General features: G+C 42.6%; 1 protein-coding gene across 1 annotated transcript in view; it reads right to left on the reverse strand.

Moving 5' to 3' along the window:
• The window catches only part of LOC133635372 (BMP/retinoic acid-inducible neural-specific protein 3-like), a 233,990-nt gene that overhangs the window by 105,700 nt on the left and 107,027 nt on the right, over nucleotides 1-21,263 (reverse strand). The window contains exon 3 of the mRNA XM_062028512.1: nucleotides 3,736-3,926. Within this exon, the coding sequence (XP_061884496.1) occupies nucleotides 3,736-3,926 (191 nt within the window). The remainder of the gene's footprint in view (nucleotides 1-3,735; nucleotides 3,927-21,263) is intronic.

Below are 21,263 nucleotides of genomic sequence, written 5' to 3' on the forward strand. Positions count from 1 at the left end.
ATGGTATCTTTGAATGTGTGTAAGGATCTCCTATTATGAAACAGATACCTAATAAGAATATTTGGACTTCCTCCTCCCAAAGAGCTTGTCTCACCCTCCCTTCCAATGCCCTTTCCAGAGTGATGGTTCTCTTGTTTTACTGTTTAATTTAATTATCACATCTATTCATTATAAAATTGTATATTTTCTTCATGTGTTCATTACTGGTGTTAATTTAGGTAAAATGTAGGTATAAATTTGACATACTGTACACTAAAACGAGACCAGCATCACACTCTTAGAGCAGAACTCGTTTTGTAACCCGGGACCACCTCATACTTGCCAACCATGAGACCTCCGAATTCGGGAGATTGGGGCGGGGTTGAGGTGGGCGGAGTTGGGGGAGGGCGGGGTTTTGTGGTAGCGGGGGTGTATATTGAAGCGTCCCGGAAGAGTTAGTGCTGCAAGAGGTTCTGGGTATTTGTTCTGTTGTGTTTATGTTGTGTTACGGTGCGGATGTTCTCCCAAAATGTGTTTGTCGTTCTTGTTTGGTGTGGGTTCACAGTGTGGCGCATATTTGTAACAGTGTTAAATTTGTTTATACTTCCACCCTCAGTGTGACCCGTACGGCTGTTGATCAAGTATGCATGGCATTCACTGGGCCGGCAGGCTGTTTGTATGGAAGAAAAGTGGACATGACGATAGGTTGTAGAGGACGCTAAAGGCAGTGCCTTTAAGGCACGCCCCCCGCGAGATTTTCGAGAGAGACACTGAAATTCGGGACTCTCCCGGGAAAATCGGGAGGTTGAAACCGACACCGATCATTTCCGATATTACATTTTAGAGCATTTATCGGCATCTCTAGAAATTAGACATCCTCACCAACATTGGCAGCCTGCCTGATCTACGCTGTTTAAACAAGAATTAACATAAATAAAGATGGTATCTTTGAATGTGTGTAAGGATCTCCTATTATGAAACAGATACCTAATAAGAATATTTGGACTTCCTCCTCCCAAAGAGCTTGTCTCACCCTCCCTTCCAATGCCCTTTCCAGAGTGATGGTTCTCTTGTTTTACTGTTTAATTTAATTATCACATCTATTCATTATAAAATTGTATATTTTCTTCATGTGTTCATTACTGGTGTTAATTTAGGTACAATATAGGTATAAATTTGACATACTGTACACTAAAACGAGACCAGCATCACACTTTTAGAGCAGAACTCGTTTTGTAACCCGGGACCACCTCATACTTGCCAACCTTGAGACCTCTGAATTCGGGAGATTGTGGCGGTGTTGAGGTGGGCGGGGCTGTTGGGGGCGGGGTTTGGTGGTAGCGGGGGTGTATATTGTAGCGTCCCGGAAGAGTTAGTGCTGCAAGGGATTCTGGGTATTTGTTCTGTTGTGTTTACATTGTGTTACGATGCGGATGTTCTCCCGAAATGTGTTTGTCATTCTTGTTTGTTGTGGGTTCACAGTGTGGCGCATATTTGTAACGGTGTTAAAGTTATTTATACGACCACCCTCAGTGTGACCAGTATGGCTATTGACCAAGTATGCATGCATTCACATGTGTGTGTGTAAAATCTGCATATATTATGGACGTGACGACAGGTTGTAGAGGACGCTAAAGGCAGTGCCGTTAAGGCACGCCTCCAATATTGTTGCCCGGGTGGGAATCGGGAGAAATTCCGGGAGAATGATTGCCCCGGGAGATTTTCGGGAGGGGCACTGAAATTCGGGAGTCTCCCGGGAAAATCGGGAGGTTGAAACCGACACCGATCATTTCCGATATTACATTTTAGAGCATTTATCAGCATCTCTAGAAATTAGACATCCTCACCAACATTGGCAGCCTGCCTGATTTATGCTGTTTAAACATGAATTAACATAAATAAAGATGGTATCTTTGAATGTGTGTAAGGATCTCCTATTATGAAACAGATACCTAATAAGAATATTTGGACTTCCTCCTCCCAAAGAGCTTGTCTCACCCTCCCTTCCAATGCCCTTTCCAGAGTGATGGTTCTCTTGTTTTACTGTTTAATTTAATTATCACATCTATTCATTATAAAATTGTATATTTTCTTCATGTGTTCATTACTGGTGTTAATTTAGGTAAAATGTAGGTATAAATTTGACATACTGTACACTAAAACGAGACCAGCATCACACTCTTAGAGCAGAACTCGTTTTGTAACCCGGGACCACCTCATACTTGCCAACCTTGAGACCTCAGAATTCGGGAGATTGAGGTGGGCGGAGTTGGGGGAGGGCGGGGTTTTGTGGTAGCGGGGGTGTATATTGAAGCGTCCCGGAAGAGTTTGTGCTGCAAGGGATTCTGGGTATTAGTTTTGTTGTGTTTATGTTGTGTTACGGTGCGGATGTTCTCCCGAAATTTGTTTGTCGTTCTTGTTTGGTGTGGGTTCACAGTGTGGCGCATATTTGTAACAGTGTTAAAGTTGTTTATACTTCCACCCTCAGTGTGACCCGTATGGCTGTTGATCAAGTATGCATGGCATTCACTGGGCCGGCAGGCTGTTTGTATGGAAGAAAAGTGGACATGACGATAGGTTGTAGAGGACGCTAAAGGCAGTGCCTTTAAGGCACGCACCCCCGCAAGATTTTCGGGAGAGACACTGAAATTTGTGAGTCTCCCGGGAAAATCGGGAGGTTGAAACCGACACCGATCATTTCCGATATTACATTTTAGAGCATTTATCGGCATCTCTAGAAATTAGACATCCTCACCAACATTGGCAGCCTGCCTGATTTATGCTGTTTAAACAAGAATTAACATAAATAAAGATGGTATCTTTGAATGTGTGTAAGGATCTCCTATTATGAAACAGATACCTAATAAGAATATTTGGACTTCCTCCTCCCAAAGAGCTTGTCTCACCCTCACTTCCAATGCCCTTTCCAGAGTGATGGTTCTCGTTTTTTACTGTTTAATTTAATTATCACATCTATTCATTATAAAATTGTACATTTTCTTCATGTGTTCATTACTGGTGTTAATTTAGGTAAAATATAGGTATAAATTTGACATACTGTACACTAAAACGAGACCAGCATCACACTCTTAGAGCAGAACTCGTTTTGTAACCCGGGACCACCTCATACTTGCCAACCTTGAGACCTCCGAATTCGGGAGATTGTGGCGGTGTTGAGGTGGGCGGGGTTGTTGGGGGCGGGGTTTGGTGGTAGCGGGGGTGTATATTGTAGCGTCCCGGAAGAGTTAGTGCTGCAAGGGATTCTGGGTATTTGTTCTGTTGTGTTTACGTTGTGTTACGATGCGGATGTTCTCCCGAAATGTGTTTGTCATTCTTGTTTGGTGTGGGTTCACAGTGTGACGCATATTTGTAACAGTGTTAAAGTTGTTTATACGACCACCCTCAGTGTGACCAGTATGGCTATTGACCAAGTATGCATTGCATTCACATGTGTGTGTGTAAAATCCGCATATATTATGGACGTGACGACAGGTTGTAGAGGACGCTAAAACCTGTCGTCCAATATTGTTACCCGGGTGGGAATCGGGAGAAATTCCGGGAGAATGATTGCCCCGGGAGATTTTCGGGAGGGGCACTGAAATTCGATAGTCTCCGGGAAAATCGGGAGGGTTGGCAAGTATGCACCACCTGTACACCCATATTGAACGCAACCACCAAAATGCATACCACAAAATAAATGTAAGTACGGTCAAGACGAACATTCTTAAACAAAAATAATTCAACATCTTTGTTTACCTCCAAGTGTAGCTGACAACAAGAAGTGAGTACCATACTTCCTGATCAGGTTATCAGTGATCATCTGGGTGGTGGGCCTGCGGCCGAGGAGTCGAATATTCCTGATGAACTCAGACGTTAAAGGTAACGGAGACTCTGAGAAATCTCTTCTTTCTGCAGCCAAATTGTTTACTTTCCATCTTCCAAACTCCCTGGGTATAAAAAACAAATCAAGATAGAATGTCATGGTACTGTACGTATTGAGCAGAATTGTTACAAGCACTAGAACAGAATATTCGGTTGATATAACACTTAACTGAAGAACAAGCCAAGGTTTGATACTGAATTAAGTGTGTGTCTTAAAATGTAAGAGTTGTTGCACTGGTCATTCAACAAGTGTAAAGCAGTATAGTATAAAAATACAAATTTACGTTCATGGTCCCCCCTTTGACAACAGTATTTTATGTGTGACAAAAACAGCATAATCTATTGTGACACTGCTTTTTACTGCACAAATATTCACAAAGTAAGAAATCCCTTACACCACGCCAGTTGTGTCTGAAATAAAGGGAAGGTAAATCATTAGGGGGTATGATGCTCATAGCATGAACACAGTACAAAAACACTGAATTATGAGAGATGTTGTATTCCCCGAGGTAGAGGCGTGTTCTCCCAATACAACACTGACAGATGCTTTCCCTAATAGGCCCATAATTATGAACCAACTGTATGCAAAAACAAGACATTACACACTGGTTATATCGGGTGTGTATTCTGTGGTTCGAGGAAAGACAGTGATCCCTGCCTTCGACAAACTAATATCCGATCTGTCCAGGAGAGATGACTGTGAAGAAAATACATTTTTCTGTGGTGCAACATCTTAGCTGGCGTATTCGTGATGAACAAACCACACCAGAATGTGTTTGTTGGTTAGGTTCTTTTGTCGTCATTTTATTCACTCACGTGAGATTATCTTAAATGCATTCCGCAGTAAATGATGGATACACAAAATGACACTGAAACTGTAAAATGTGGTGTTCTTATGCAGGCTTTTAGAATACAACAGTTGTGTACAGCATTCAATAATTGTGAATAATATGGATTCATTGAACTTGTGCCATCAGTAGCTGCAGTAGTTCATTAGCAATCATACGTTAATAAAATAAACTCTTTGGAAGGACATTAATAAATATATCACTGCAAACTGTTCCCATTTAAGTAGAATGTCACGTACATATAGTGTTGTCTCGATACCAAAATTATTTTGATACTTTTCTGTACTTTTCGATACTTTTCTAAATTAAGGGGAACACAAAAAAAAATTGCATTATTGGCTTTATTTTAACAACAAATATTACGGTACATTAAACATATTTTTCTTATTGCAAGTTTGTGCTTAAATAAAATAGTGAACATACATTATATACATACATTAGTAAGAAACAAACAAAGGCTCCTAATTGTGTCATATTGTGTCATTTTCCATTATATTATTTTGTCAAAATTATTAAGGACAAGTGGTAAAAAATGAATTATTAATCTACTTGTTCATTTACTGTTAATATCTGCTTACTTTCTCTTTCAACATGTTATATCTACCCTTCTGTTAAAATGTAATAATCACTTATTCTTCTGTTGTTTGGATGCTTGGGTATCAAGCCGATACCAAGTCGTTACAGGATCATACATTGGTCATATTCAAAGTCATCATGTGTCCAGGGACATATTTCCTGAGTTTATAAACATAATATCAATTTTAAAAAAACAAAATAAGATGTTGTGATTTCAAAAAATCTCGACGTAATCCTAATAGTATCCTGTACTTGGTATCATTACAGTGGATGTTAGGTGTAGATCCACCAATTGCGTTTGTTTACATTTTGACGCCGGTGAGCTACGGTGTGTAGTGAAGCATGTTTAGCTATTCCTCGTCCTGCAGGGATGATACTTGTAAGAAACGTACTTTATTTGTCGCCATGGAGACAAGGATTAGTCATTTAGAAGTAGCTCAACACTGCAGACTGCGGAGGGACGTTAGCCGCTAGCTAGCTAGCCATGTCTTAAAGCACCTCTTCCTGAGGGTGTTTCAGTGTTATAACTTCACCTTTATCTTTAGTTTTTAAGCCAAAATGTGTCCGTTCTCCCTTTTCTGTCTACACACTGTGTCTGCTTGTAAGTATTCCGTGACTGTGCGCTGCCGAACATGCTCGTCTGCTCTTAAAACCAACAATGACACGATGTGACGACAGCGGGGGGTTTGGGGAGCGATACTTTTTAGAGGCGGTATTGTTACGACGCACGCGCAGTCTGCTTCGCCCTCCTCGGCGGGAGCATCTAGAAGCTCCCCTGTGAGCTCTGCAAGACACCCCCCCCCCCCCCCCACGCTTGCTGCGCAGACCGCGCCCATGCGCCGCAGCAGCCGGAGGCGATCAGAAATCAGCGCACCTGGACCTGATGATTTTTTTTTTTTAATTTTTATTAAGGATCCCCATTAGCTGGTTGCCTCAACAACCCACTAGTCTTCCTGGGGTCCACAATTCAATACAATTACAAGTAAAAGCATATAATTATAACTACACAATACAGAAAAAAATAAAAGCATCAATAAAAAACAAGCAAACAATTTACAGTCACAGAATAATAATTACCATATAAATATAACTACACAATATAAAACCAAAGAAATCATCAACGAGCAAACTAATTTAAGAACTCAGATAAAATATTACTCTCTTTTTAAAAACCTGTTTACTTTCAATGCTGGTGAGAATTCGAGGCAGGTTATTCCAGAGCGATAAAGATCTACAAATAAAAGATTTCCGCAAAGCATTCTTCCTGGGACGAGGGAGTACAAAATGCCCCTCACTGGATGCCCTGGTATTGTGATTATGTATAGTGCTACTGTGAACTATTTGGGCCATGAGAAAAGCAGGAGTTTTACTACCGGTTACTGATTTGAACAATATAAGAGTATTAGCCGACAACCTGTTCTGCACTGTTAGCCAGGAAAGAGAAGCATGCATTTGGTTCACATTGGTTCTTAGTGAACAACCAAAAACCAGCCTTGCTGCCCTATTCTGGACAATCTGGAGCTTACTGATCTCACCACTTGCAGCAGACGGCCAGACTGTAGAACAATAGTCAATATGACACAAGACTAAACTCTTAACAATTTGACAAAGAAGACGTGGATCAGCAAAAGCAGAACATTTTCTGGAAATACCAACAGCCCTTCCCATCTTTGTAACTATATCACTAATATGATTTGACCAGGATAGAGTGCAGTCCAGCATCACTCCAAGGAGCTTGGCACTTCTGACCTGTTGAACTGTTGAAATACCTAGCCTCAAATCCAACTTTGGGTCACAAGATAACCCTTGCCTAGTCCCCAATATAATACTTTTTGTGTTTGAGGTGTTAAGGACAAGTCTGTTACATACTGTCCAGTCATGCACAGCTTTTAGTTCCTCACTCAATACTACATTAAAGGCCTACTGAAACCCACTACTACCGACCACGCAGTCTGATAGTTTATATATCAATGATGAAATCTTAACATTATAACACATGCCAATACGGCCGGGTTAACTTATAAAGTGACATTTTAAATTTGCCGCTAAACTTCCGGTTCGAAACGCCTCTGAGGATGACGTATGCGCGTGACGTAGCCCGGCGAACACGGGTATGCCTTCCACATTGAAGCCAATACGAAAAAGCTCTGTTTTCATTTCATAATTCCACAGTATTCTGGACATCTGTGTTCGTGAATCTGTTTTAATCATGTTCATTGCATTATGAAGAAGGAAGCTGAGCAAGCAAAGAAGAAAGTTGTCGGTGCGAAATGGACGTATTTTTCGAACGTAGTCAGCCACAACAGTACACAGCCGGCGCTTCTTTGTTTACATTCCCGAAAGATGCAGTCAAGATGGAAGAACTCGGATAACAGAGACTCTAACCAGGAGGACATTTGACTTGGATACACAGACGCCTGTAGAGAACTGGGACAACACAGACTCTTACAAGGATTACTTTGATTTGGATGACACAGACGCAGACGTGCTACTGTGAGTATGCAGCTTTGGCTTTTTTTTGCGTATGTACGTAACTTTTTTAAAATATATAAGCTTTATGAACCTTGGGTTAGGTGAACGGTCTTTTGGGCTGAGTGATTGTGTGTGTTGATCATGTGTTTGAATTGTATTGGCGTGTTCTATGGAGCTAGGAGCTAGCAGAGGAGCTAGGAGCTAGCATAACAAACACGCAGGTGTTATTATGCAGGATTAATTTGTGGCATATTAAATATAAGCCTGGTTGTGTTGTGGCTAATAGAGTATATATATGTCTTGTGTTTATTTACTGTTGTAGTCATTCCCAGCTGAATATCAGGTACCGTGAGTATGCAGCCTTGGCTGCTAAACATTCGATAACTTGACCGTATGTGCGCGTCACGTACGTAACTTTTTAAAAATATATAAGCTTTATGAACCTTGGGTTAGGTAAACGGTCTTTTGGGCTGAGTGATTGTGTGTGTTGATCAGGTGTTTGAATTGTATTGGTGTGTTCTATGGAGCTAGGAGCTGGCAGAGGAGCTAGGAGCTAGCGTAACAAACACGCAGGTGTTTTTATGCAGGATTAATTTGTGGCATATTAAATATAAGCCTGGTTGTGTTGTGGCTAATAGAGTATATATATGTCTTGTGTTTATTTACTGTTGTAGTCATTCCCAGCTGAATATCAGGTCACCCCCGGCTCTCACAGCATCTTCCCTATCTGAATAGCTTCAACTCCCCACTAGTCCTTCACTTGCACTTTACTCATCCACAAATCTTTCATCCTCGCTCAAATTAATGGGGAAATTGTCGCTTTCTCGGTCCGAATCTCTCTCACTTCATGCGGCCATCATTGTAAACAATAGGGAACTTTGCGTATATGTTCAACTGACTACGTCACGCTACTTCCGGTAGGGGCAAGCCTTTTTTTTATCAGATACCAAAAGTTGCAATCTTTATCGTCGTTGTTCTATACTAAATCCTTTCAGCAAAAATATGGCAATATCGCGAAATGATCAAGTATGACACATAGAATAGATCTGCTATCCCCGTTTAAATAAAAAAAATTAATTTCAGTAGGCCTTTAAGTACACTGCATGATGGTGCAGCATGATATAAGGTTGCATCATCAGCATAAAGAACCAATCTTGCACGCCCGGTAGCCCAAGGTAAATCATTGGTGAATATAGAAAAAAGTAAAGGTTCTAGGCAACTTCCCTGTGGAACACCACAATCCAAACTTCTGCTATTAGACAAGCTGCCATTAAGATACACCTGTTGTGATCTTGAGGACAAATAACTCTGTATCCACATTAAACTTGAAGTATTAAAACCATAACATTTAAGTTTCTCAATTAAAGGAGAGTGGTCAATCACGTCAAATGCAGCACTCAAATCTAACAGCACAGCTCCAACCAACATAGAATTATCTATAGCATTAAGCCAACCGTCCGTCATTTGTATAAGAGCCGTGGACGTAGAGTGGCCCGTTCTATATGCATGTTGAGAATCAGTTGCTAGCCCATTTGATTGAAAGTAAGCTTTAATTTGTGCATACACACATTTCTCCAGTATTTGACATAACCCAGGTAGGATGCTTATTGGTCTAGAATTGCCCTCATTGAAAGCCAATTTGGTATCCTTGTGTAGAGGAGTAACCTTAGCCACCTTCCATATCTTTGGACACAGGCCCACTTGTAAACATGTATTAAAAATATGACAAACAGGCACTGATATGATACCAGCAGTCATTTTCAGTAATTTACTATCCAGGTTGTCTACACCAGCTACTTTGTTGTCCGGAAGAGAGTGTAGTAACCTCTCAACCTCACTGACTTCAACCTGATGAAAATTGAATTCACAGTCCTTATTATCCATTATAATATTCCTAATGAGGTCAGCTGATTTGTTGTTATTGGATATATGCATACCATGCCTTAATTGAGATACCTTGTCAACATAATAGTTATTAAAATGATTGGCAATGTCACATGGCTTAGTGAGTACCAAACCCATTTGATTCCACAAAAGGTGTACAGACATTGTTCTTTCTACCTATGATTTCATTCAAAACATTCCATAAGTTTTTGCTATCATATCTCACATCATATAACCTCTGTTTGTAATATTCCCTTTTTTTCAGTTTGTTTAACTTTGTGACCTGGTTTCTTAAAGGCCTACTGAAATGATTTTTTTTTATTTAAACGGGAATAGCAGATCCATTCTATGTGTCATACTTGATCATTTTGCGATATTGCCATATTTTTGCTGAAAGGATTTAGTAGAGAACATCGACGATAAAGTTCGCAACTTTTGCTCGCTGATAAAAAAAGCCTTGCCTGTACCGGAAGTAGCGTGACGTCACAGGAGCTAGGATTCCTCACAATTCCCCATTATTTACAATGGAGCGAGAGAGATTCGGACCGAGAAAGTGACGATTACCCCATTAATTTGAGCGAGGATGAAAGATTTGTAGATGAGGAACGTTACAGTGAATGACTTGAGAGGCAGCGATGGACGTATCTTTTTTCGCTCTGACCGTAACTTAGGTACAAGCTGGCTCATTGGATTCCACACTCTCCTTTTTCTATTGTAGATCACAGATTTGTATTTTAAACCACCTCGGATACTATATCCTCTTGAAAAGGAGAGTCGAGAACACGAAATGGACCTTCAGTGCCTTTTATCTCCACGACAATACATCGGCGAAATGCTTTAGCTACGAGCTAACGTGATAGCATCTTGCTTTAACTGCATATAGAAACAAAAGAAATAAACCTCTGACTGGAAGGATAGATAGAAAATCAACAACACTATTAAACCGTGGACATGTAAATACACGGTTAATGCTTTCCAGGCTGGCGAAGGTTAACAATGCTGTGCTAACGACGCCATTGAAGCTAACTTAGCAACCGGACTGCACAGAGCTATGCTAAAAACATTAGCTCTCCACCTACGCCAGCCAGCCCTCATTTGCTCATCAACACCCGTGCTCACCTGCGTTCCAGCGATCGGCAGAAGGACGAAGGACTTCACCCGATGCGTTTGGCGGCCCGGAGACGTAGGAAGTCAAGGTGAGGTCGGCGGCTAGCGCGGCTAGCGCGGCTAGCGCGGCTAGCGCGGCTAGCGCGGCTAGCGCGGCTAGCGCGGCTAGCGCTCCAACAAAGTCCTCTTGTAGTCCGCTGCTAATACACTGATCCCACCTACAACTGTCTTCTTTGCAGCCTTCATTGTTCATTAAAAAAATTGCAAAAGATGTCCAGAATACTGTGGAATTATGAAATGAAAACAGAGCTTTTTGTATAGGATTCTACGGGGTACCATAACTTCCGTTACTCGGACTTCGTCACGCGCATATGTCATCATACTGCGATGTTTCAGCCGGATATTTCCCGGGGAGTTTTAAATGTCACTTTATAAGTTAACCCGGCCGTATTGGCATGTGTTGCAATGTTAAGATTTCATCATTGATATATAAACTATCAGACTGCGTGGTCGGTAGTAGTGGCTTTCAGTAGGCCTTTAAGGAACAGTACTTATGCCTGTCATCAATTAAACCTGAGTTGACGGAGGCTTTTTTAGCCATGTCTCTTTCAGTCATTAAACTTCTAAGTCCATTATCAATCCATGGGGCAGACTTAGTTTTGACAGAAAACTTCTTCAAAGGGGCATGCTTGTCCACAACACTCATGTACATTAACATAAATAAGTCCAGTGCAGCCTCAGGGTCTTCCTCACTGCACACCTCGTTCCAATTTAAACAGGATATTTCATCAATAAAACATTCTTCATCAAATCTCTTATAAGACCTTGTAAAAATAATTTTTGCTTTAGGTTTAGGAACCCTTGTCTTTCTAGTGACAGCTATTATATTGTGGTCAGTAAAACCTACAGGAACTGAGACTGCTTTGGAGCATTGGTCCGGAACATTTGTATAAATATGATCAATGCATGTAGCTATAATAATACCATCACTATTACTACCTATTCTCGTGGGAGGGGCAACAATTTGGGACAGATTGCAAGCATTTAAAATGGATAGTAACTTATTTTTGTTTGTACACCCCTGTCCCAGCCAGTCAACATTCATATCACCCAGTAAATAGATTTCTCTATTCGCATCTGATATCCTGTCAAACATCTCACATAACTCCTTCAGATACAGAGCATCAGCACTAGGAGGCCTATAGAAACAGCATACTATAATTGGTTTCAAATAAGGCAGATCGACCTGCACACAAATAGCTTCAATACTCTCCCTCATCAAATCATTGCCAATTTTGATAGATAAATGATTCTGAACATAAATAGCCACCCCACCCCCAAACCTGTTCCTATCTTTCCTAAAAATGGAGAACCCCTCAATGGCTACAATTGAATCAGAAAAGGAATCATCAAGGTGGGTCTCAGAAATGGCAAAGATAGTAATAAAATGATCTTTGATAAATCAAATCAAATCAACTTTATTTATAAAGCACATTTAAAATGATACACTCTACTTCCTGATACTTATTACGCAGGCTGCATAATATCACGTGAGCTAACACCAGGCCCCTATGAAGGCCCAGCTTAGTGCAGGACATAACAGTACTGGAAGTAGTCATGACACAGGCCAAACCAAGATACTAAAAACACCCACGATTGCCCATTCTAAAAAAGCCAGGGGGTAACCTTTGGGTCCCGATACAGCTGTCCATTTATGTACATCCTATCCACTGTTAGTGCCACTCTCTTGTTCTGGGCTCGGAGAGGGAGCTGAATAAAGGACCAGTGGACCCAAGGATACTGGCAGGAACTTAGTTCTCTATGGTGTACCGTACGCCTACACTAGCTTGATGCTCTCTGTTTTCTCTCTGTGTTTTCCCTTCGAGCCTGACGTCCTTGCTTGTCCTCCCTCAGTGCCCTCCCGAGTTTTGCCCTTGGTGATTCTTCCGTTGTTTTCCCCTGTGGACTTTGGACTGCCTTCCTCGATCCTCAACCCTCGCCCGGACACGGACCTTGTCACTCTTTCCTGCCCTGGATCACCTGCCTGCCCCACGGACTGCCTCGTTCCTTCGCTCTCATCAACACTTGGTAACACACACTCAGTTAACCTTACGCATAGCCACACACACACACACACACACACACACACACACACACACACACACACACACACACACACACACACACACACACACACACACACACACACACACACTCCTGGGTTTTGTCACACTCCATTTCCTTAGTTTAGTTATTGTTAGTACTGTTTAGTATTATTATATATATATATATATATATATATATCTATATATTGACTATATATATAATTAAATATTGTACATTACTGCCCCCTGGTGTCTGAACCGTCATCTCCACTCAGCAATACGAAACAGGTATAGTACTGAATATGATTCATTAGTATCATGGTGCTATACTAATACCGGTATACCGTACAACCCTACATACGTAATCCACTTTTTAGTCACTCAATTCCAAATACTCTATAAAAAGTATACATTAGAAGTCTACACATCCATGGTACAATGCCAAAATGTATTTTGTCGTTTGTTGGCTTTATTGGATAGGTTCGCAGCCGAGTGTGAAGCGACTGGAATGAGAATCAGCACCCCCAATCCGAGTCCATGGTTCTCGCCCGGAAAAGGGTGGAGTGCCATCCCCGGGTCGGGGAGGAGACCCTGCCCGAAGTGGAGGAGTTCAAATACCTCGGAGTCTTCTCCACGAGTGAGGGAAGAGTGGATCGTGAGATCGACAGGCGGATCGGTGCGGCGTCTGCAGTAATGCGGACGCTGTATCGATCCGTTGTGGTGAAGAAGGAGCTGAGCCGGAAGGCAAAGCTCTCAATTTACCGGTCGATCCACGTTCCCATCCTCACCTATGGTCATGAGCTTTGGGTTATGACCGAAAGGACAAGATCACAAGTACAAGCGGCCGAAATGAGTTTCCTCCGCCGGGTGGCGGGGCTCTCCCTTAGAGATAGGGTGAGAAGCTCTGTCATCCGGGGGGAGCTCAAAGTAAAGCCGCTGCTCCTCCACATGGAGAGGAGCCAGATGAGGTGGTTCGGGCATCAGGTCAGGATGCCACTCGAACGCCTCCCTAGGGAAGTGTTTAGGGCACTTCCGACCGGTAGGAGGCCACGGGGAAGACCCAGGACACGTTGGGAAGACTGGCCTGGGAACGCCTCAGGATCCCCCGGGAAGAGTTTTTTTTTGATTGATTGAGACTTTTATTAGTAGGTTGCACAGTGAAGTACATATTCCGTACAATTGACCACTAAATGGTAACACCCGAATAAGTTTTTCAACTTGTTTAAGTCGGGGTCCACTTAAATTGATTCATGATACAGATATATACTATCATATATACTATCATCATAATACAGAGCTGAACGAAGTGGCTGGGGAGAGGAAAGTCTGGGCTTCCCTGCTTAGGCTGCTGCCCCCACGACCCGACCTTGGATAAGCGGAAGAAGATGGATGGATGGATGGGCTTTATTTCGGCACCACTAAATAACACAACCACAGGTATTTATTAACCAACACTGTAGAGTCAAATGTAGTTCAATAAACTGATATTCTGTCTCTCCTCCAAAATTCTAATGAGGAACAGGACGCTCTAGCATGGCTGGTGATGATCAATGGTACAAGTGTGGCCTTTAGAAAGGGTGTAGATCACAGTAAACCAGGAGTGATGAGGAAAACTCCACCACCCATTGGTTACAATAAAACCAATTGTAAATACAATAGGGTATGAAATACGACACAGAAATTCAAGCGGAAGGTCAGAGAAAATCTACAAATCTGTCGATTGAGTTTTCACTAATCTAATGTTGTATAAGTATCATATTTAGTCACTCCAAACAAATATTTGTACAGAACATACGGTCATAGAGTAGTAATTTGATCGTTTTTGCATCACATATGCCAAGTGATATTCTTCTTCTTCCCGAGGTTTGATGCCATAACACATAAAATGACCTCTTCAAAAGGGACACGGTGCCTCTCGAGTTACACACTGCAGCGTGGAAGCACTATTTAAAGCCACCGCACGTCCTGGGCGACAGGACGGATATGCCGGGAGGGCGTGGACGGGAGAGAGTGAGGGGGCAGAGAACAGGTACAGAAGGACAATTCACAAATCCCCAAATCCCCACTGCCGTCCGTTTTCTTCGGTTATCATTGACTGTGATAAGCTCGCACCGTCTTATCTCGTAGCACCGACAGACCAAATGGTTTGTCTTGAAAGTAGGAAGGGAAATGAAATGGGCTCACCGGCTGATTTACAAACTGCCAAGTCATTATTACTCGATATTTCATTGCTCCGACATCGCTTAGATCTACATTTGGTGTCATCGCCAACGTTTAGTACGAATAGTACTAAAGTTAAAGTACCAATGATTGTCACACACACACTAGGTGTGGTGAAATTTGTCCTCTGCATTTGACCCATACCTTTGTTCACCCCCTGGGAGGTGAGGGGAGCAGTGGGCAGCAGCAGTGCCGCGCCCGGGAATCATTTTTGGTGATTTAACCCCCAATTCCAACCCTTGATGCTGAGTGCCAAGCAGGGAGGTAATGGGTCCCATTTTTATAGTCTTTGGTATGACTCGGCCGGGGTTTGAACTCACAACCTACCTAACCACTAGACCAGTGGTCCCCAACCTTTTTGTTACTGCGGACCGGTCAACGCTGGAAAATTTGTCCCACGGACCGGGGGTTGGGGGGGAATTTAAAAAAATAAAAAATAAATAAATAAAAATAAAGTTATTTTTTGGTTTGTTTTTTTGTCATTAAAAAATATAATCACGCGTGCTTACGGACTGTATCCCTGCAGACGGTATTGATCTATATTGATATATAATGTAGGAACCAGAAATATTAATAACAACCCTTTTGTGCGAATGAGTGAGAATGAGTGTAAATGGGGGAGGGAGGTTTTTTGGGTTGGTGCAGTAATTTTATGTGTATCTTGTGTTTTTTATGTTGATTTAATAAAAAAACTAACAAAAAATAAAAACATTTTTAAATGTTTTATTATTATTTTTATTTCTTGTGCGGCCCGGTACCAATCGATCCACGGACCGGTACCGGGGGACCACTGCACTAGGCCACTGAGTAGGTTAGTTAGTACATTTAATCCAAGCTCAAAAGTTCCTTTTTGTACTTTCTGATTATGTGATAAGAAATCAAACCACTGCAAGTACTGTAGTAAAATTACTAACAGCAGGGCTCCAACTAGTCAACTAATCATCAACTATCTTAACGATTAGTCAACTAGTCGGATTCTAAAGCGTACACGTATTTAGTGGCTCTAATTTAGCCATTGGCTTTTAAATTCAGCTTGAGATCAATTTAGGCATGTGCTCACTAACAATAAAGACGACAAGGATGTCAGAAACATCAATCAATCAATCAATGTTTATTTATATATAGCCCTAAATCACAAGTGTCTAAAAGTGCTGCACAAACCACAACGACATCCTTGGTTCAGATCCCACATAAGGGCAAGGAAAAACTCAACCCAGTGGGATGTCAATGAGAAACCTTGGAGAGGACCGCAGATGTGGGATGCAATGGACATCGAGTGGGTCTAGCATAATATTGTGAAAGTCCAGTCCATAGTGGATCTAACATAATAGTGAGAGTCCAGTCCATAGTGGGGCCAGCAGGAGACCATCCCGAGCGGAGACGGGTCAGCAGCGCAGAGATGTCCCCAACTGATGCACAGGCGAGCGGTCCACCCCGGGTCCCGACTCTGGACAGCTAGCACTCCATCCCTGGCCACCGGACCTGTGTCTCCCCTTCCACAAGGGAGAGGGGGGCAGAGCAGAAAAGAAAAGAAACGGCAGATCAACTGGTCTAAAAGGGGGGTCTATTTAAAGGCTAGAGTATACAAATGAGTTTTAAGATGAGACTTAAATGCTTCTACTGAGGTAGCATCTCTAACTGTTACCGGGAGGGCATTCCATAGTACTGGAGCCCGAATAGAAAACGCTCTATAGCCTGCAGACTTTTTTTGGGCTCTGGGAATCACTAATAAGCCGGAGTTCTTTGAACGCAGATTTCTTGCTGGGACATATGGTACAATACAATCAGCAAGATAGGATGGAGCTAGACCGTGTAGTATTTTATACGTACGTAGTAAAACTTTAAAGTCACATCTTAAGTGCACAGGAAGCAAGTGCAGGTGAGCCAGTATAGGACTAATATGATCAAACTTTCTTGTTCTTCTCAAAAGTCTAGCAGCCACATTTTGTACCAACTGTAATCTTTTAATGCTAGACATAGGGAGACCCGAAAATAAATAAAATAAAGAAACATGAATGTATTATGAATTTAGCTGTGCGGCTTATTTGGCTATAATCACACTGCAGGTAAATTCTGATTTGTTTGCCTATATGTGTCATGCACACTATACTGCCAAAGGTATTTGGCCACCCATCCAAATGATGAGAATCAGGTGTCCTAAAGGTGTATAAAATCAAGCACTTAGGCATGGAGACTGTTTCTACAAACATTTGTCAAAGAATGGGCCGCTCTCAGTGATTTCCAGCGTGGAACTGTCATAGGATGCCACCTGTGCAACGAATCCAGTCGGGAAATTTCCTCGCTCCTAAATATTCCAAAGTCAACTTTATTCTAAGAAAAGTGAAGAGTTTGGGGAAGAACAGCAACTCAGCCACCAAGTGGTAGGCCACGTAAACTGACAGAGAGGTGTCAGCGGATGCTGAAGCGCATAGTGCAAAGACTTTCTGCACAGTCAGTTGCTACAGAGCTCCAAGCTTCATGTGACCTTCCAATTAGCCCACGTACAGTACGCAGAGAGCGTCATGGAATGGGTTTCCATGGTCGAGCAGCTACTTCTAAGCCATACATCACAAAGTCCAATGCAAAGCGTGGGATGCAGTGGTGTAAAACACGTCGCCACTGGACTCTAGAGCAGTGGAGACGCCTTCTCTGGAGTGATGAATCACACTTTTCCATCTGGCAATCTGATGGATGAGTCTGGGTTTGGAGGTTGCCAGGAGAACGCTACATTTCGGACTGCATTGTGCCGAGTGTGAAATTTGGTGAGGGAGGAATTATGGTGTGGGGTTGTTTTTCAGGTGTTGGGCTTGGCCCCTTAGTTCCAGTGAAAGGAACTTTGAATGCTCCAGGATACCAAAACATTTTGGGCAATTCCATGCTCCCAACCAAAGATTTGCAAATCGTGTTCAACCTATATTCAATTGAATAGACTGCAAAGACAAGATACTTAACATTCGAACTGGCAAACTTGGTTATTTTTTGCAAATATTAGCTCATTTGAAAATTAATGCCTGCAACATGTTTCAAAAAAGCTGCAACAAGTGACAAAAAAGACTGCGAAAGTTGAGGAATGCTCATCAAACACTTATTTGGAACATCCCACAGGTGAACAGGCTAATTGGGAACAGGTGGGTGCCATGATTGGGTATAAAAGCAGCTTCCATGAAATGCTCAGTCATTCACAAACAAGGATGGGGGCGAGGTTCACCACTTTGTGAACAAATGCGTGAGCAAATTGTCGAACAGTTTAAGAACAACATTTCTCAACGAGCTATTGCAAGGAATTTAGGGATTTCACCATCTACGGTCCGTAATATCATCAAAAGGTTCAGAGAATCTGGAGAAATCACTGCACGTAAGCGATGATATTACGGACCTTTGATTCCTCAGGCGGTACTGCATCAAAAAGCGACATCAGTGTGTAAAGGATATCACCACATGGGCTCAGGAACACTTCAGAAAACTACTGTCAGTAACTACAGTTGGTCACATCTGTAAGTGCAAGTTAAAACTCTACTATGCAAAGCCAAAGCCATTTATCAGCAACACCCAGTAACGCCGCCGGCTTCGCTGGGCCCAAATCATCTAAGATGGACTGATGCAAAGTGGAAAAGTGCTCTGTGGTCTGATGAGTCCACATTTCCAAATTGTTTTTGGAAACTGTAGACGTCAAGTTCCAGGTATAAGTTGAATGTCAAAGTTGACCAACTTCTCGGTTAATGGCCACAAACTACTACTATAATAGTAAGAGCCATAATTTAAAATCTAAAACTAATTTTCACCAAGCCAGAGGCGCTGCAGCAGCTCATCGGCTCAGTATGTTAATAGCTGCATGAGCTAGTTACCTCTCTGCGATCAAAAGTAATTCCTCAGCGTTAGCTTTTATGATAACAATATCGCAAATACTTGGTTAATATTTAGGTCACAATATGTAAATGGTGGTTGGTGGTTTATGGGCCCAATACATTTTTATCTACCTCCTATTTGCCATATATCACAAATTAGAATGCATAAAAAAAGATAAAAACATATGTGAATAATAGGCAAAATTCCAGGTGCAGTCTCCCTTTAATAGTTACCTCAAATGGGTTGAATTGGCTGAAACCTCTGAGGAAAAATTCCTAGTACAAACAACAGAGAACATCAACAAAAAAATATTCATAGACTTGAGAAGCAGCGCCGGAGGGCTGGGCTGTAAAAACACTCACCTAACCTCTTTTCAGAGCACCTGCACACTCCCCTGTGGTTTGACTAATGTGCTGATGCTCATTGTACTTGAAGAGCTATTATATCTACCAGCGAGCTGCTATTTTGATAGAGTAACAACTTAATTAGCGGGAAGGTCTCATGGGCTATGGTTTGAGAAATAAACTTACCGGTAATACTGCCATTCAGCCGAACAGTCTGACATGTTTATTCTGTCGAACGCCCAGTAATTGCAACCTTGATTTGTTCTGCTCTAGTTGTTGACTAACCTTCATATGAAGGACAGGGAAAAATGCAATCTGTATTGTGTACCCTATTTCGCATGAATATTTTTATTTAGGTATTTTAATGGCTAAGCCGCAGTTGTCAAACCTCGGATTCAGGAGGAACAGTGTGGTTTTCATCCTGGTCGTGGAACTGTGGACCAGCTCTATACTCTCGGGCAGGGTCCTGGCGGGTTCATGGGAGTTTGCCCAACCAGTCTACATGTGCTTTGTGGACTTGGAGAAGGCATTCGATCGTGTACCCCGGGGAAGTCCTGTGAGGAGTGCTCAGAGAGTATGGGGTATCGGACTGTCTGATTGTGGCGGTCCGCTCCCTGTATGATCAGTGTCAGAGCTTGGTCAGCATTGCCGGCATTAAGTCGAACACGTTTCCAGTAATGGTTGGACTGCGCCAAGGCTGCCCTTTGTCACCGATTCTGTTCATAACTTTTATGGACAGAATTTCTAGGCGCAGTCAGGGTGTTGAGGGGATCCGGTTTGGTGGCTGCAGGGTTAGGTCCCTGCTTTTTACAGAGGATGTGGTCCTGATGGCTTCATCTGACCAAGATCTTCAGCTCTCACTGGATCGGTTCGCAGCCGAGTGTGAAGCGACTGGGATGAGAATCATCACCTCCAAGTCCGAGTCCATGGTTCTCGCCCGGAAAAGGTTGGAGTGCCATCTCCGGGTTGGGGAGGAGATCTTGCCCTAAGTGGAGGAGTTCAAGTACCTCGGAGTCTTGTTCAGGAGTGAGGGAAGAATGGATCGTGAGATCGACAGGCGGATCGGTGCGGCGTCTTCAGTAATGCGGACGCTGCATCGATCTGTTGTGGTGAAGAAGGAGCTGAACCGGAAGGTAAAACTCTCAATTTACTGGTCGATCCACGTTCCCATCCTCACCTATGGTCATGAGCTTTGGGTTATGACCGAAAGGACAAGATCATGGGTACAAGCGGCCGAAATGAGTTTCCTCCGCCGGGTGGCAGGGCTCTCCCTTAGAGATAGGGTGAGAAGCTCTGTCATCCGGAAGGAGCTCAAAGTAAAGCCGCTGCTCCTCCACATGAAGAGGAGCCAGATGAGGTGCTTCGGGCATCTGGTCAGGATGCCACCCGAACGCCTCCCTAGAGGAAGACTATGTCTCCCGGCTGGCCTGGGAACGCCTCGGGATCCCCCGGGAGGAGCTGGACGAAGTGGCTGGGGAGAGGAAAGTCTGGGCTTCCCTGCTTAGGCTGCTGCCCCCGCGACGCGACCTCGGATAAGCGGAAGAAGATGGATGGATGGATGGCACAGTTAACTAAAATACATAGTTTAACATCAAATACTGCCCATTTGCAGATGTAGGTCGCAGTGTCGGACAGTTAAATAATAGACCTGGGTTATACGGCTCACATTAGGCTGACCATATTCTGAAATCCCAAAAAGAGGACACATATATGCGTGCCAAGGCCGGGATTGGTGAACATTTGCCAATGATACTCGAACTTGCTTTATAAATAATATATTTATTTAAATAAAGCATTTTTTCTCCTCTGTTGACAGCAGTGTTGGCGCTAGGAATTTTCAAAATGGGGTCCCAAGGACCCCATCAAGTCATAAAAATGGGGTCCCACAGTAAATTTTTAGGGTCCCACTTTTATGTAAGCGTTTTGAAAACAAATGATAAACGTATGCATTGTCCTGTTATATCTCACATTCTATATTGTGTTTTGGAAAAAGGTTGTCA

The sequence above is a fragment of the Entelurus aequoreus genome, linkage group LG19 (assembly GCF_033978785.1).
Source record: "Entelurus aequoreus isolate RoL-2023_Sb linkage group LG19, RoL_Eaeq_v1.1, whole genome shotgun sequence".
Lineage (NCBI taxonomy): Eukaryota > Metazoa > Chordata > Actinopteri > Syngnathiformes > Syngnathidae > Entelurus > Entelurus aequoreus.